General features: G+C 38.8%; 4 protein-coding genes across 4 annotated transcripts; 2 read left to right on the top strand and 2 right to left on the bottom strand.

The window, feature by feature from the left end:
• Positions 1–2,112: 2,112 nt before the first annotated feature.
• Positions 2,113–3,632, bottom strand: LOC116932390. Its single transcript, XM_045179805.1, is given in 2 exon segments — positions 2,113–2,312; positions 2,315–3,632. Coding segments are annotated over 2 exon segments (1,266 nt in total). The 5' UTR covers positions 3,435–3,632; the 3' UTR covers positions 2,113–2,166.
• A 4,255-nt stretch (positions 3,633–7,887) lies between these two features.
• LOC116932391 (kinesin-associated protein 3) lies at positions 7,888–11,591 on the top strand. The gene is made up of 12 exons (XM_032940185.2): positions 7,888–8,264; positions 8,339–8,456; positions 8,579–9,194; positions 9,259–9,441; positions 9,511–9,691; positions 9,756–10,017; positions 10,089–10,259; positions 10,324–10,438; positions 10,500–10,657; positions 10,716–10,778; positions 10,841–11,039; positions 11,099–11,591. Exons 1-12 carry the CDS (start codon positions 8,230–8,232, stop codon positions 11,260–11,262), a joined length of 2,265 nt encoding a protein of 754 aa, XP_032796076.1. The 5' UTR covers positions 7,888–8,229; the 3' UTR covers positions 11,263–11,591.
• Positions 11,592–11,736: 145 nt separating this feature from the next.
• On the top strand, positions 11,737–12,984 carry LOC116932394 (globin C, coelomic). The gene is made up of 4 exons (XM_032940189.2): positions 11,737–12,034; positions 12,094–12,245; positions 12,315–12,525; positions 12,586–12,984. The coding sequence occupies exons 1-4, from the start codon at positions 11,951–11,953 to the stop codon at positions 12,721–12,723; spliced, it is 585 nt and encodes a 194-aa protein (XP_032796080.1). The 5' UTR covers positions 11,737–11,950; the 3' UTR covers positions 12,724–12,984.
• Positions 12,985–13,532: 548 nt separating this feature from the next.
• LOC116932392 (N-acetylated-alpha-linked acidic dipeptidase 2) lies at positions 13,533–16,739 on the bottom strand. The gene is made up of 13 exons (XM_032940186.2): positions 16,566–16,739; positions 16,359–16,467; positions 16,002–16,293; positions 15,811–15,933; positions 15,563–15,749; positions 15,217–15,489; positions 15,036–15,158; positions 14,827–14,973; positions 14,582–14,750; positions 14,440–14,521; positions 14,133–14,379; positions 13,891–14,068; positions 13,533–13,824 (listed from the first exon to the last, which is right to left on the bottom strand). Exons 1-13 carry the CDS (start codon positions 16,669–16,671, stop codon positions 13,629–13,631), a joined length of 2,232 nt encoding a protein of 743 aa, XP_032796077.2. The 5' UTR covers positions 16,672–16,739; the 3' UTR covers positions 13,533–13,628.
• Between the last annotated feature and the right edge of the window lie 223 nt (positions 16,740–16,962).

Consider the following 16,962-nt stretch of genomic DNA (forward strand, 5'->3'; position numbering starts at 1 on the left):
GTACACCCCCCTTTTTTCAGTGCATTCTTATGGCACTACGTGTCTTAGAAAAAATGCAATAACTCTTGAACCGCTTGGGCTAGATTTTTTTTTCCTTTTTTCCGTGAGTAGATCTAATGATGATCTACATTTCTTATACACATGAAGTCGTCGTAGGATTAATCCCCACGGCGCTACGGTATCGTTCACTTTATTAGGTACACCCCGTTTTCCCCCATATGCGCCGTGTTAAATACGGCGTTTTCAAAAATATACAAAAAATACAAAAAATAAAGCTAAAATCTTTTTCTTTGTGCCAAAAGATGCACAATTCTTCACTCTATATTAATTAAAGTATGATTTACAGTCAAACCAACTAAAAAAACCCTTCTCTATACCCCGAAGTTTACCCCCATCAACATTTTTACGGCAAAATCAAAACTGGTGATGTCGCCACCAGAGGCACTGCAAGATTCGGGCTGTTGCTACCAGCCGCCAGCTTTCACAGAATATGGTTTCAATTTTAATCTTAGTTCCATTAGAAAATAAACAATGAAATATGCTATATGCGATGCGAAAATGAAAATAATCAGATTTTTTTAAATATCTTGTGTGCCCCTTATCGCATTGGCGCAGCAACAGCCCGAATCTTGCAGTGCCTCTGGTGGCGACATCGCCAGTTTTGATTTTGCCGTAAAAATGTTGAGGGGGGTAAACTTCGGGGTATAGAGAAGGGTTCTTTTAATTGATTTGACTGTAAATCATGCTTCGGATTAGTATAGAGTGAAGAATTGTGCATCTTTTGGCACAAAGAAAAAGATTTTAGCTTTATTTGAAAATTTTTTGTATATTTTTGAAAACGCCGTATTTAACACGGCGCATATGGGGGAAAACGGGGTGTACCTAATAAAGTGAACGATACTGTAGCGCCGTGGGGGTTAATCCTACGACGACTTCATGTGTATAAGAAATGTAGATCATCATTAGATCTACTCACGGAAAAAAGGAAAAAAAATCTAGCCCAAGCGGTTCAAGAGTTATTGCATTTTTTCTAAGACTCGTAGTGCCATAAGAATGCACTGAAAAAAGGGGGGTGTACCTAATAGTTTGGTGGGTACTGTATATGTAAGCCGTGAGTTTGTTTGCACAGGCTTTCCGTTTAGCTTACGGGAACCAAGCCATTGGAAATTAACTTAAAGAAAATAAATATTATTCGGCATTTCATAATATTCAAGGCAAGTATACTTATGATAGGATTTTAATTTCAAATAATAAAAAACTACTTTAAACTTAATAAATCATGCTGAAGTTAAAAATTCAAAAAATATTTAGCATAAATTGTTTAATTTAAATTTATACACTTCTGGTTTAACCTAAGTTCGACATCATCTTGACTTCTTAAAAATTCTGTATGTGATTTGTTATCGAAAAAAGCTCAAGTGTTTTACAACAATTCGATTGATTTGTTTGAAAATGAAATCTAAAACAGCTATAGATTTGCACAGTCGAATAATATTCGACTGAGGTGCGGGAGACCCGAGTTCGAATCCTGATATAGCCTAATGTTTTTTCAAGATTAGAGGTTCAATACATGTTATATTTATAGCCAAATGAAAGCTCGTTCGGATATCCTTAAAATGTCCGACGGCGCTGTTGAGGGCGGTCTAAACCAAAAAAAATTACATCCATAGGACATCCAAATCGGATATCGGGCTGTCCGGAGGATATAAAAAAGATGTACTCAACATCCGACGCCGCCATCTGTCGGACATCCGACGGACTGCATTGTGATATCGGGGCTGTTGGTTGTGGTGTTGAGGATGTCTGTGATGTCTTGTTTGGTTTTCGCGTTCCCGTCTGGGCAGTATACCGATATGATGTCAATTGATTTGTTGTTTTTTAATTTTATAGTTGTTCCTACTGCTTCTACATTTGGTGTCTGGGGGAGTATCATCGGGGCTGCTTGGATGGATTTCTTCACAAGGATCGCTACTCCTCCGCCGTGGGTCTTTCGGTTTAGGTAAAAGGTGTTGAATGCGTTAAGTTTTGGTATGTATTTATCTCTCCAAAATGTTTCACTTAGTAGTACAATGTGTGGATTCAAGCATCTTATGTTATATTTAAATTCTCGAAGTTTACTTTTGTAGAGACTGCGGGCGTTCCATTGGATGATTTTAAGTGGTATCGTCATTTTCGGGCCTTTTTAGTGGTGTTGGTGGTTGACATATAAGGGGGTCTGGCTAGAGGTCGGTTGGCTTGCAGTAGGGCTGTGATTGTGGCTAGTTGTTCGTGATTTGACTCGAATCCTGTGGCCATGTCCTTCTTTATTTTTTGATTGTTTGTGGCAGCTCTACGAGGGGGGCTATTTTCTCTTGAATGTCCTGGACGGTGGTTTCCAGGGTTTCGAGTCTAGCGGTAGTTTGAGGGGGGTGTACTGAGATGGCTTCAATTTGTGATCTCAGTTTCGGGACATCCTTCTTTAGGTCATCCATTTCTTGATTGGGGTTTGCGGTGGAGTACATTTTGGGTAGTTGGGGTAGTCTCGCTGGTTCAGGGTTGCTTAGTAGTTTGCTTGCTTCTGCAATTGGGATTCTGTTTTCGTATGCGAATTTGATTATTTGTTGTCTGTTGCTGTACTTTGGGCAATCAAGGGTTCCAGCTGCATGTCCAGGTTTGGCGCATGTAGGACATTTTGGTGGGGTTTTGCAGGGGTCTGATGGTGGGTGGATTTGTGAGCATTGCTTGCACATGGGGGGGTTTGTGCAGGTTTCTTCTAGGTGTCCAAATGTCCAGCATTTACGGCACAGTGCTGGTCTTGGGATGAACTGTTTGACGGGGAAGATTTCGTGGGCCATGATGACTTCTCTGGGAAGTTGCGAGGTTTTGAAGAAGAGCGTGACTGTTTTCAGTGGGGTTCCACTGCCATCTGGTGCTGGGGCTGTGAACCGTTGTACCTTCGTGACTCCTTGATCAGCCAGTAGGCATAAGATGTCTTCTTCTGAATCTTGGGTGGGGACGTTTCGGATCACTCCTCTGAGCGAGGCTTCGGACATGGCGAGATTGCATTTGATTTCAAATTCTTTCAGTAACTTAAGTTCCAGGAGTTTCCTTTTTTGCGATGATGATGTTGGATATACATTAAGGTATCCTTGATGTGTCCACTTTGTGTCCGCTTTGACTTGACCGATGGTGTCTGTTAGGGCGTCCATGAAGGCCAGTTTTTCGGTGATGCCTAGTAGTAGGAAGGATTTTGGCTTGCTGATGAGGTGGATGACGATCGGTGCACCGTTGCATGGCTGGTTGAAGAGGTCTGAGTATCGGGAATGTCCGGGTCGTGGGCTGTAGTGGTCCTTGTTGTTCTTGCGTTTCACGGATGGTTCTTCAAAAACCATTTGTGTAGTAACGTCGATGGCACTTGATGTTTCTGATTCACGCACTAAGTTGATTGGATTCATGATATAGTGTTTAGCGTGGTCGGTTTGGGGGCTGGGGTAGGTGGTATAAGATAAGGGGTATGGCACGAGCCTGAGGCGAATTGTTTGGCGCACTATTTGGGACGTCTTGTCACTATGGGATCTGAAAAGCAACACCGCTCTATGTATATACTAGACTCAATAGACATAAGTAAAAATTTTATTTCTTTTTCAAACTTTTTTCTATTAATATTTGCTCACAAATTACACAGAAATGGATAGCCTTTACCAAGAGCTATCCATTTATGTAAAATTTATTAACTTTGGACTTATAGTTTTCCCGTAAGTAATTATTTACGGGATATATTTATTTAGCACTTATTACTTGTTGTCGAAATTAACAAATTAGAAATAATATAAATCTTCATGAGCATATTAATACTTAAGAACAAATATACTTGTGAGCTTTAATTCCTATCGCCTTACTTACCACCGAACACATTTATTTATATTTGTGCTAATTACTTTATTTTACTTGTGAAAAAAATTACTTGTGTCCGGTTTCCCTACGCTTCACATCTTAGTAGTTAACCAGTTAACTCATGTATACAAAGACAGACGTAGACTAGGCGTGCTTCACGATTCATTTTATTCATTCTCGTAAATCAGAAAAAGGGGGGCAAATAAAACATTTAATTAGGGATCGCCAGAGCTGCCGCGATCGACTGAAATGATCGAGATCGATGATGGATCCATCACTTTTTTGCGATCGAGATCGAGATCATTGATCTCAACCCGAAATTTGGATCGAGATTGTGATCAAAATGGTCTTGATAGATGATCTTTGCGATTGTGGCGCCATCTATGAGTCATTTACGAAGCTCCTACACAAAGTTCTTTTCCTCCACACGATTTGATTTTTTCAGACGGCATTATGCATTATTCACGTGTTTAATGTGGCCTAATGTCGTTATCCTTGTGTGTGAATCTTTCTTATTAAGGCATTTCTGTCATAATTTATTGTTATGTTAATATGGGTAGAAGAAGACTCGGTCAACGAATACATCAGCTTACTCAAAGGAGTAGTACGAAAAGTGAGGTAAAATTTGCCGCTCACTATCGTCTGTGTGATGCAGCACACTGGAAATGCAATTTTATAAAAATGATCGAAAAGATCGATTTCACCGATCGATTGATCAAATAAAAAAACCCGATCGATTTGGATTCTTCGATCCCAAATTGGGGTAGGATCAAGATCGAGATCATCGATCGCAATTTCGTGATCGAACGGCAGCTCTGGGGATCGCTAGGGTAGATCGAAAAAATTGAAATAATTCACAGGAACTAGAAATAGGACAAAAATAATTAATGTACATAAATATAGGTAGTACAATAAAAATTACACCTAACAAAGCCGATGTGTGAAACATTGGTTCCGTAGGGGAAACGGGAAAAACACCCGAAAAGTTCCCAAAACGGGTACCGGTACCATCATCGACAGGACCGGACATTAGGGCTCAGCCCCGGTTCAAGAAAACCCGGGTTACCCGTGGATCGTCGCCAAAAATAGTCGCCCATGGTAGCCTATTTGCCAAAATGGGTAGACTGGGTGGATTTGATGGGCAAACCGAGTATACCCACTGCCATCTTGGTAAATGGCGGTTTCAAGGCGCCAAGTTAAATTAAAAGGGGGGTCATTCCACGCCAAAACATCCAGAGCTCGTTGCGACCATCTCACGGATTTTGATAATTTTTGGTGGGTGGGTTCTTTATAGTTAGAAAATAAGGTATGCCAAAGGATTTTACCCAAATATTATTCGTTCGGATGATATTTGGGTTCAAAGTTTCGATTTTTTCAAAAAAGTCGAAAATGGGGTATTGAGCGCAATAATTTTTAAAATCGATTTAAACAAAAGAAAAGTCAATTTTTTTATGATTAGAATATGAAAAGGGTATAGAAAACTTAATTTTAAGACCATTGCGACCTTTATCAGAAGTTATTATCCCCCCAACGTCATCAGTAAAAAAAAAAGAGTTTTTGACAACTTTCATAAGCTTTTTGAGGGTCTTAAAAACTAGGTGTATGATTTTTCTACCAAGTATATTTCATGGTAAAGACATTTGACTGTTAAAAAATAAATAGTTTATCTTCTATACAAAAAAATGACATTAATCTTTAAAGTTAGGAAAAACCCCAATTTTGACGAAAATTGGTCTTTTTCTAAAAATTATATCTCGAAACTGTAATTTTTGTTTTATATGAAACTTATAGATACTATTGCTCATTATGTCTTCTAAAACATATCAAAAAATTAGAAAGGTGTTATTTTTTGTTCTTAAGATATTTTTATTTTAGTCGGTGACATTTGAAAGTGATTTTATTTCGACTTTGTATTCTAAATATCTGGCAACAACTAATGTTGACATTTAAATCAGAAAAGAATCATAGTTGATGAGATGACAAAATGTTTAACTTGGCTTACACAATATTTATGATAACAAAGACACGAGTCAAGTATATAATAAAGAATAACTCCGAAATGGAAGAATAAGAAGAAACAAAAAATAAACAAAAACAAAAACACGTCACACATTTCTTTTCTCTCTTGTCTAATAATAATAATAATTGAGGAAAAAAAAGACTCTTGGTGTGGGAAACCGATACACAATAGTTATAATGGTTGCTTCACGATTGAAAAATAAAATAATAATATTTTTTAAAAAATGGGCTTATTTCTCAACTCTATATGAATATATAGAGTAGAATCGGATTATATATACATATATATAATCCGATGAATACAATTTTATTTCTAAAGAATTCGAATTGTATATGTCACTAATCTCCACCTGAATATAAATTTTCTATCGCTTTCAAATGTAACCGACTAAAATAAAAATATCTTGAGAACAAAAAATAATGCCTTTCTAATTTTTTTATATGTTTTAGAAGACATAATGAGCAATAGTATTTATAAGTTTCATATAAAACAAAAATTATAGTTTCGAGATATAATTTTTTGAAAAAGACCAATTTTCGTCAAAATTGTGGTTTTTCCTAACTTTAAAGATTAATATCTTTTTTTGTATAAAAGATAAACTATTTATTTTTTTAACTGTCAAATGTCTTTACCATGAACTATACTTGGTAGAAAAATCATACACCTACAATGATTTTAAGACCCTCAAAAAGCTTATGAAATTTGTCAAAAACTCATTTTTTTTAACTGATGACGTTGGGGGGATAATAACTTCTGATAAAGGTCGCAATGGTCTTAAAATTAAGTTTTCTATACCCTTTTTATATTCTAATCATAAAAAAAATTGATTCTTTAGTTTAAATCGGTTTTAAAAATTATTGCGCTCAATACCCAATTTTCGACTTTTTTGAAAAAATCGAAACTTTGGACCCCTATATCATCCGAACGAATAATATTTGGATAAAATCCTTTGGCATACCTTATTTTCTAACTAGAAAGAACCCACCCACCAAAAATTATCAAAATCCGTGAGATGTCGCAACGAGCTCTGGATGTTTTGGCGTGGAATGACCCAAGGAGATTAGCAAAAAAAAAGTTTTTGTGGCGGAAATTCAAAGCGCGTGACTTGATTTCAGGGATATACCCGGGTAATCGGGTAGGAAATCGGGGCTAACCGGGTAATGGGAACGGTTTTCGAAATTGTGTTACCCACATGAAAACCGGGTAGGTAGTGGGCACAAAGTCTCAAGAACCGTTACCCACCGGATCCAATTTTTTTTGCCGAGGAGACCTACCAATTCGCCCAAATACCCTACCGGATATGTCCACCGAGCCCATCGTGATCTTTTATTTCGTAGCATAGCCCACAGGATGTAATAGTTCAAGCCTGAAGCCTAGAACTGTAAAGTGACTCGAGGAGGAGCTTATTCTCGAATGGACACTAGCGCCACCACCAAAGATTCTTGGAACTTCATTGAGCAATCGTTAACAAAACAGTTAGTTGTCGTTTTAGCGTTTTGATGTTAGAGTTCTTTTTACTTTTTGAAAGTGTTGAAATTGAAGATAAAAGTTACGGGTTTGGAATATTTTCCATTGCAAGTCTTCTCCTGTTTTCAGACAGCCCTACAGAAAAGATTTTTTTAAAAATACAAGAAATGTGATCTGGAAACAGAAATTGCTACACATACTAACCAAGATACGTAGCAATTAACTGACACAAAAATAATTTTAAAAAATTAAACACTGATTCACAAAATCCACTTTGTATTGGGAAATAACACTTATTACTATATATTTAGCGAAGTATTTGAAAAAACGGCATGTTTATATTTTGAAAAAGGTTGTTCTTCGACACCAGTAGAACGCGCTGACGTCCATTCCAAGTTGAAAAAAGGAGGTAGGGAGTGCGTCAAAACGATTGAACGGGCGAGATAGGAAATCTTCAGGCTTGAACTATTACCATGGTATAATAGCAGTACTAGTAGCAGTACTATTCTATACCTTGCTATTACATTCAGTGGGCTATGTTCGTAGTCTGTGCTGAGACCTTGTTGGCATAATGGCTAAGGTGGGCTTTAACTATTGGTAAAAATGTTTGAGAAACGCACACCTCTGGCAGCACGCAGCAGCAGCTTAAATAATCGATTAATTTTCGCGGCAAGCGCAACATGCGCGGAATAGATGTGTCAGAAAGCGAAGAGGAGCAGTCGACTCTTCCCGATGGTTGCCTGGTGACCACTTTCAATACAAAGATGCTTGTTTGATTCAGGAGAAACAAGCAGAACCAACATCTGCATACACCTCATTATTTTACAATCGGTGGGCATTTAAGAAAGCGGAACATTAGAAGCTGCCGAATGTGTGACTCGGATAATGCTCAATATCTCAAGAGGTAAACAATTTCAATTTAGCAATTTCATGGACTGGAACGTAAATAATGTCTATTTTACGTGTGGACAAATTAAGGCGAATTAAATTCGATTCCATCGATGTACACCCAATCGAAAAAGCCCTTGTTGTTTTCTATCGAATAGAAGCTATGCTTCTCTCCAGTGATGGAGAACCAGTAACTGGTGAAAAAAGAGTAAGTTCCTTTATTGAAGTATAAACAGCACAGATATGTTTTGAGTGATGTGAACCAAAAAGTAAATAGTTCTCTGGCCAAATAAATAATAAGTTTTTCTATCGTTTTAATGTCTGTTTTAGGAGGCGCAGAAGATGATAAAGGTTCAAAGCTTGAATTCCTCTACAGACATAAATGGTCTGGCTAAAGAAGTGATCCATCAGTGCAAACTGATACCCAGTTCAAGACTCAATGAAGTTCAGCAACTTTTGAGTTACTTACAGGCAAGACCTGACAGCAAACCTGCAAATATGAATGATAAATTCAGACCCATGACAAGTAGTCAAATGATGAGAAATGATGAAATGGCTGACATTATCAACCAACAAATGGATGAGCAGGCATCCATGGGGAAATTGGAAGCTTATATTGAACTTCTGTATGAAGAGTTGGAAGGGAAAATACGAGGCACATCTCTCATCTTGCAGCTGGCAAAGCGCAATGAAAATCTGCAAGATTTGAGCCGTAATGAAGCTTTAATCGGTGCTCTATATCGTGTACTACGTGAGGATGGCAGAAAACATTATGCCCTAGCCGTTAATATCGCCTTCACGTTTTTCTATTTCACCTCTTATTCTTCATTTCACCCTATCCTTACACGATTCAAAGTTGGCTCATTGCTAATGGAAATTGTACGAGGCGAATTCGTGAGGTTTGAGCAGTGGGAGAGCGAATTAAATTTAGGACATTTTGAACAAGGTGAGGCCTTCAGATTTTGCATGTGAACTACAAGTTTATAATTCTAAATGTTTCATACTTGTAGATGGTTTACACAGAAAATTTCAAACGGCGCTCCTACAACAAACTTTCTTAATCCGAACTTGCTTCTACGTATTACTTCATTTGTCGGAAGATCCTGGTGTCGAGGATAAAATGCGAAAGAAAGGAATAGTTTCCTTGCTCATCCGAACGCTTCAACGCAAACATATACATTCCAGCGTTAATGGTAACACAGTTTTCTTGTAAATGATTTTCTACTGATTTTTATTGTCCAGACTTCAAAACAAATATGCAGAGCTTAATTACTTGGTGTTGACTTTCCTACAAAAATTATCAATCTTCGGGGAGAATAAAGACGAAATGGCTCAATTAGGGGTGATTGAAAAAGCGGCTATCCTAGTAGATTCACCCCACCGCTTGGTCCAAGATTCTGCCGCTCGAGTCTTGTATAATCTTTCCTTTGATCCCGTCCTACGGTACAACAATTAACATCACATAATGCTAGATTTTAAAAATAATTGAATTCAGTTTGAAATAAAGGCTTCGTATAGGAAGACTAGGATTGTTGCCTTCTTTGATACGAATGATGCTGACCGACTCTCAAGGGGGCAATATTGCATGGGCCTTAGTCTACCAGATTAGTCTCGATGACCGAGGACGGATCCTAATCAGTCGCTCAGAATGCTTCTCCTTTGTCTTAGAATACCTTTTACGTTGCAAAGAAATTCCCCTACCGTCCATTCCACTTGCCCTGGCTGTTAACCTAGCCCATGTTCCAAAACTTGCCACCGAATTATCTCAAGTAAGTGTACGATTCGTTACATATTAGGGCATTAGGTGTTATACAACACAATTTATGTACGTTGTCCCTAGAGCAAATATTTTGCCCTGTTCTTGGACTTGGCGATAGCAAATCAAGATGCAGTACTGATAAAGCTACTTCGCAATGCGGCTGGTCACGCTATGTCGTCGCAGTCGAGCAATCCCGTCGTAATGGACAAGCTTGTCGATGCCATTTTGAAATCTTCTGGCGCCTATTTCAATGTAGGGGAGATGATCGTTGCCTAACTCACTTTTATAAATTAATTAAATTCTTATTTTATTACAGTCTGAAGCTCTAGGATTGCTCGCTAATCTTGGAGAATTCTCGCTATCGACTGGGTGGGAAACGATATTTAACAACAAAAGCTTTTTGAGATGGATCGATCAACATCTTCAACCAGGTATTGATTGCACCAATTTACGATCAACTTGTAATGCTTTATCGCCCTTCGACTTATTCAGGTACTAGCCCTTTCGATGTTCAGCTCTCAGCTGTTCTGGTGCTACGTTCTATCGCCGCCGCTCCAGAGGCCAGCTTACAGTTAATCGAATCAGGATTAGTATCGACGTTGTTGAATCTACTGAGAATGCAACAGGAAGACGATGAATTTGTCTTACAAGTAATCTTAAAGCTAACTTCCCTTGAACTATAATATTAATGCTACTTGTACTTTTCAGATTTTACATGTTTTCTATCGTCTTCTGCGCCACGGTGAAATATGCTTCATTATCGTGAACAAAGTCAGTATACGTACGCCATATTTTTATCACAAAAATAAGGTCACAAAAAATTATTTTGTTAGTTTGAAGACATCCCAGCATCATTTCTCGACCTCATGACCGACCAAAATCTAGAAGTGCGCAAAGTGTGCGAAAGAGGACTGATGTTAATCGCCGAAGCAGATGCCAAATGGGAAGAACGCATTAAAAACGAACGTTTCTGCTGGCACAACGCTCAGTGGCTTGAGGCTATTGCTAAAACCAATCTCTTATCATCGCCTGGTAATAATTCAAATAAGTATCCAAAAAATGCAAACTTGAACGATTATTAATGTGTGCAGGAACTGAAGATGAGCAAAGTATTGCTGGCAGTGTTTTAGATCTGTGCGTACGTCACGCAGATTTACTCGATCGGGCTAGTAATTCCGCGTCAAGTTTCGGCTCCCCAGAGTCTCGGATTGGCTCTCCTGTCGATTCCATTGATGCTTTGGACACACAGATATAACTATGGGCCTTTGTCAACTTTCTACGATGAAAAATAGCTCACGGGATTTGCTAGTCGTCCTTTATTTCGGTGTGCTTTACCTTATGTTCCCAAGTTCTGTGATTCGCTCTTCTTCAAGCAGCGTTCAACATAACGATTCCGATTACGTTTGCTTGATTTTTATTGTTTTATGTATGTCTTCAGCTAACGAGGTGCTAACTGTTTGCTTTGCCTGACCCTTCAACCAACTGTTATTTAATTATTTTTGCGTGTATTTTATCTCTTTTTTTTTATTGCTTTTGTGCTTTTCGTTCGGGGCAACTGACCCAGTAAACACGATAAAAAGAAAACTGTGTTTTTTTTTTTTTTCGGTTTCTGAGCACACGACCTCTCTAAATAATCTCGATGACCTTAAGGATAAGGCATCCGCCGCCTTCAGATATAACTGAAACTACAAGGGTTCGCAGCATCGATTGGACTTTGGTTGAGTTATCAGTCTCCGAAACTCTAGCTTGTACCACGTACACCACAGATCACTGCCGAAAAAGAAGCGTAGTTCAACAGGAAAGTGTCACAGCTGTATCAGCGTGATGGCTTCAAAAACTGCTTTCGATTACACTAGCTCGCATAGCAATCTGTATAACCCAAACCAAAGAGTTTAAGTACAAAGTGGGGAAAACTTGCTCAACACGTTCCCAAATTCGACGTCATGTTTATCCATTTATTCACTATACTATTCGTGGTCTACCCGCAGTTTCGTTCGGTGCAAGCAGAATGTCCTCGTGGCTACAAAGTTGGTACACATATGGAAAATCCCCACAATTGTTCTAAGCACCTACCTGTCATTCCCAGGCGAGTTCATCGGGCGGCAGGAGCGCAGCTGCAAAATCGGAGAGCCAGAGGATCCTGGAGAATTTCCTTAACGAAAGGGACGAGGCCACCATCCGTTCCACTTGGAATACTGCCAAAAAAAATGACAACATCGGTCCAAAAACATTTCTACGGTAAATCGAAAAAAGTGAACGGATCATCATAAAAGTCTGAAATAACTTACAAAATGTCCATTAATCTAGTTACTTTGAACTGAAGCCCGAAGCGCAAAAAATGTTCCCGGCGTTTGCAGAAGTTGACCACATGAAGTTGCCAACAAATGAGGACTTTCTCGCTCAAGCAAAGAGTTGTGTATCCGGGTTGAACTCATACGTAGAGCACCTCGGTAAAAATCCCCAAAACTGCCCATTCATCGCTAAAGCAAAAGGAAAATATCATCATGAAGATCTCAAGGTATGCACAGCAATATTTCAGTACTTTATACCCTTATAAACAGATATGGTTCAAATATAGCTTCTAGGAGTGACACTCATGGGAGTGTTGGAAGAAGAGTTAGGAAAGGGCTTCACTGATGAATCAAGGGAAGCATGGAGAAAGGGACTTCATGCCATGAACGAAGCCGTCTCGAAAAAACATGCTTCGAGACGTTGATCCTTTGTGGTTCAAACCGTATATGCAAGTTGTCCAACCAAGTAGAAGTTTTATCAAGTGATTGTGAAACATGAACATATAACATAGGCAACATTTATTCAGGGGTATTAGTAAGTTTGGTGAGGGAAGACAGTTTACTCTTCGAATAATAAGTAATCTACAAATTGGGGCATAGTGGGATTTTTCCCATAACACCTTACAATACAATCACACTGAAATGTAAACTCACTGTAATAGATTACACAAGCTTACACAAATTTATTACTAGGACTTTAATGAAAATTCAAAACAATTTCCACCTATCCAAAAAACAAATTTAACTGAAAAATTGGCTTTTCATGTTGAACAATCTTCAATGTCCATATGTAATCTTTAATGTTCAACAGTTCAACACAACACAATTACATTGTGCACCACATAAGAAAATGTGCTTTTCTCGGAGGCTCAACAGTCAAATTATTTTTGCTGTTGATAAATGCACAAACTAAATTAAATAAACTTACCAATAAATTGTTTCATATTTTCAAAACAGACCCAAGTGTTTTCTTTCCGCCCCTAAAGTAGTCAAGTAAAGCTGTTGGATTCTTCAGTTATTAGTTTAATATTTTCCTTTGCGCGAAGAAAACGAAACAGATTTGCGTAGTGTAGCCTAGCATTCCTGTTGGCTACCCAATAATTCTGCAAAAGTTTCAAAATCAAAGCTTAAAAACCCTCAGGAATTTAAAAGCAGAAGGCGTTGTCAAACAAAACACGACAAGAAAATAGTGATTCTATTTTCTATCAGGGGTCACATTACGACATATGGGAGATTTTGTCTTACTTTTTATTCACTGAGGTTTCACTGCTTAAATGATCACATAAAATATAAAATTTAATGTACGCTATAATGAACTGACAAGCCGACGTTAAAAATCTCCATTGAGTGATCGGCCTGCCTCTCCAATTAAAAATGCTACGACAGAAAGATGATGACGAATCTTGATCCAAGTGTCCGGGTCGTCTACTTCTGTGTTATTTCCCACTTTTACGATCAAATCCACAAGTCCAGCAAAAGAGCTGAACGTGTGGGAATCGCTGGTGCTTGTCGAGAATACAATGTGACTAGATAATAAACGGTAAAAACATTATAGAGCAATGCCTTTTTGGCCTGCATTTTTACAATCTAACTTAGTTTCAGGATGCTCAGGTAAGCCTTTCGGGTCGATGAAGAAGCGTTCCAAATACATGAGCTTATCGTTAATTCGCCGCACTGCCATAATATCAGAATGGTCAACATTCTTCAGCACGTTATTGTTGAAATTCTTTACAGCGAATACGAAATGGTCAAGGGATACTCGTACGTGTTCTAAAGATAGCAAAATTTCAAAATTTGAACAGTAATTTTTACCAATGAGTTTTGTAACTCGTACTTAGCGAAACGCCATTCTGTAGTAAAACACCTCCGTATCTACTTTGCAGCAAACTTAATGACTGATTCAGATAGGATGCGTAAGCTAAGATATCAAACGGCAGAACAGTAGAATCAGAGAGCGTAATAGCCATGACGGCCCACATTCGTGCCACGGCTTGGTGGTGAACAAATCCTCTATCAACAATGTTGCTTGCCAAATGATAACTATCGTACAGGGAATATCGGGTCGGGTAAGCACCGTTTGTCTAAACAAAAAATTTGGACTGAGATTATATGATTAATTATAACTTGTGTTAATAGCATACCATGTAGCCAAAATCAACTGCTGGAATCCCGACGACGTAAGAAAATCCTTCAAAATCGCTACCACCACCAAGATTCCCTACCCTGAAATAAAATTTTAACGATGACTTCAATTAAAATTTTACGTTGATTTGTAACTATTACGAGGGTTGATCAACAATTTCTCGATCTCGCGATTGCGTTATCCATGTATCAAAGACTGTTTTCCGACCAAACTTTACTTCATTGACATTCGGATTCGGTATAAGTTTAGCTGTATCGACCAACAAATGCTTCAAGGTGGGAAAAGCGTTGCCAAAGAGAGTGCGGTTACCTATGTTGTCAAACGAATCAAAACAAAAGTGTTCAAGTAACACTGTTCTGTTTAGATGCCACGCATTCCTTCTTACCACTGACGGCAGTGTCTACGTTAAGATACGCCACAGCTCTTTGGTTGAGAACTTTTGCGTGTTGCTGGGTCCATTCATATGATCCCACCAATCCATATTCATGAGCGCCCCAGCTACAGAACACTATTGTCCTACGAGGTCGCCAATCTGCAGTTCAGGATAAAGCAAGTTAGAAAGAAAGATGAGGTCTACTCGTGATGGGGACCAACTTTGTTCGCGTTTGATGTTTCCAAAAACCCTTGCAATTTCAATCATAGACGCCGTGCCGCTTGACGGGTCCAATGCTCCAAATGTCCAGGCATCGCGGTGATTCCCCAAGAGAACATAGCGGTCTATTCAAGTACATAATAATTTACTGCGATTTTTTAGGGGGGCTTTTAAACATAATACCATCTTCGACTGATCCTTTTAAAATTCCGATTGTATTGAAAGTGGTTCTCCTTTCATTGGTGATGCTGACGTCTAACCTAACTTTCCATCCAGGATAGCGAAGATTAGGACCAATATTGTAGGGTGCATCCATTTTACCGCCCCATTTGGTCGGCGCAGGGTTTTCGGGGGAGATATGTCTAAGAATTACTTCAGCTTCTTCGTAACCTATTGCCAGTACGGGAATTTTAGGCAGACCTGGGTGATTGTCTTCATTAATTCTGAAAGCGCTTTCTACACCACGTCAAAGGAAAAGAAGATGTCTACCTCAGTAAATATGCATTTAATAATTGTACTAGTTAGCTACCAATGGCCGGGTAGTAGGGCGTCAATAAGTCTCCACCTCGCAAGCGGCCGACGTGACCATACTCGGCTCCAGTGCCCGGCATCCACCAGCTATCGGGATAGGTAAAATTGCGGTCCTGACTCGTTTTCTCAATCCGATCGGAAAATAGAATCGCTCCAATTGCACCATATCTTTCAGCTAACTCCACCTGGCAAGAACATGGAATAAACGCTTACGTTTACCATTGATTAAACAAAATATGCTTTTACCTTGGATCCACGAAATATCACCCCTAATCGAATCAGAGCAATGTGACCAGAAACATTAATTCCGCGTGACAACAAAAACTCGTAATCCTTCTTTCGACCATAATGGACGTAGACAACATTTCCCTATATTATCAGAAATTCATATTTTTTTTTATCTAGTAAAAATGATGTTAGTTATGCTATAAGGTAACCTCAACTACTCCACTAGCCGAGAATGCGTTGAAGTTATGCATGATATCCTCTGAATATTCTTCGGGAGATCCAAGGGGCGGTTGACGACCAGCTGTAGTGTAATTAATTCTACCATGGTCGTCGATCAGTGAAACTTTATTCATCACTCCTGGCAGCGGATACGAGAGCAATACGTCGTATGGAACCGTTTTAGCTTCATCCAACCCTGCTTCCAGAAAACGATCTCTCATCCATTCAGCTTGTAACAAGTCTTGGGCTGTTCCAGCCACATGCGGCGTGCTCGTCAAATACCTAACAAACAAAAAAACCAGAATTGAAAACTAGTTTTTACTGGCTAATTCCACTTTAAATCATACCTTAGATTAGAGCTTATTTGATCTGTAGAGATCTGGTCAATTACCAACTGCTTGACGTCTAAAACATGTTGACTATCATGGCTGGTTCCATATCGACCAATCAAAATACCTTTTGAAATATTTTACGATACATAAAATTATTGGAAATTATGAAATTCAGCCTTACGATCAGATAGCTACATGTTCTTTTACGAATAATATGCGTACCTGAAGTGAAGAAAATGATCAAAGCAATTCCCACTATCCAATAATCCGATTTTTTGCTGGGTTCCAGCATTGTTTTCGTTTCCGACAAGTCTTGATTCGACCACATCTCTGATAATTCTGTCAGGCACTGCACCAAGTTGGGACCTTTTTACTTGGAATCACGCTTATTTTCTATTGGCTGGGCAAGGTTATAGCATACACTAAGAGTGCGAGCTCACGTGCTGTGTCACCAGCTAAGACTCGCGCGTGCTCTCCTTTCTAATCAGCTTTTATATTAGTTTTGGAAATTCCCAATTAAGAAATTTCGAACCGATGACCGATTAGCAACAAGTCAACAATACGTGAAGACGTGACATAGAATGCGACGAACTTTCAAATTTCGTCATCAACCACACAC

The sequence above is a fragment of the Daphnia magna genome, linkage group LG10, assembly GCF_020631705.1.
Source record: "Daphnia magna isolate NIES linkage group LG10, ASM2063170v1.1, whole genome shotgun sequence".
Taxonomy (NCBI): Eukaryota; Metazoa; Arthropoda; class Branchiopoda; order Diplostraca; family Daphniidae; genus Daphnia; species Daphnia magna.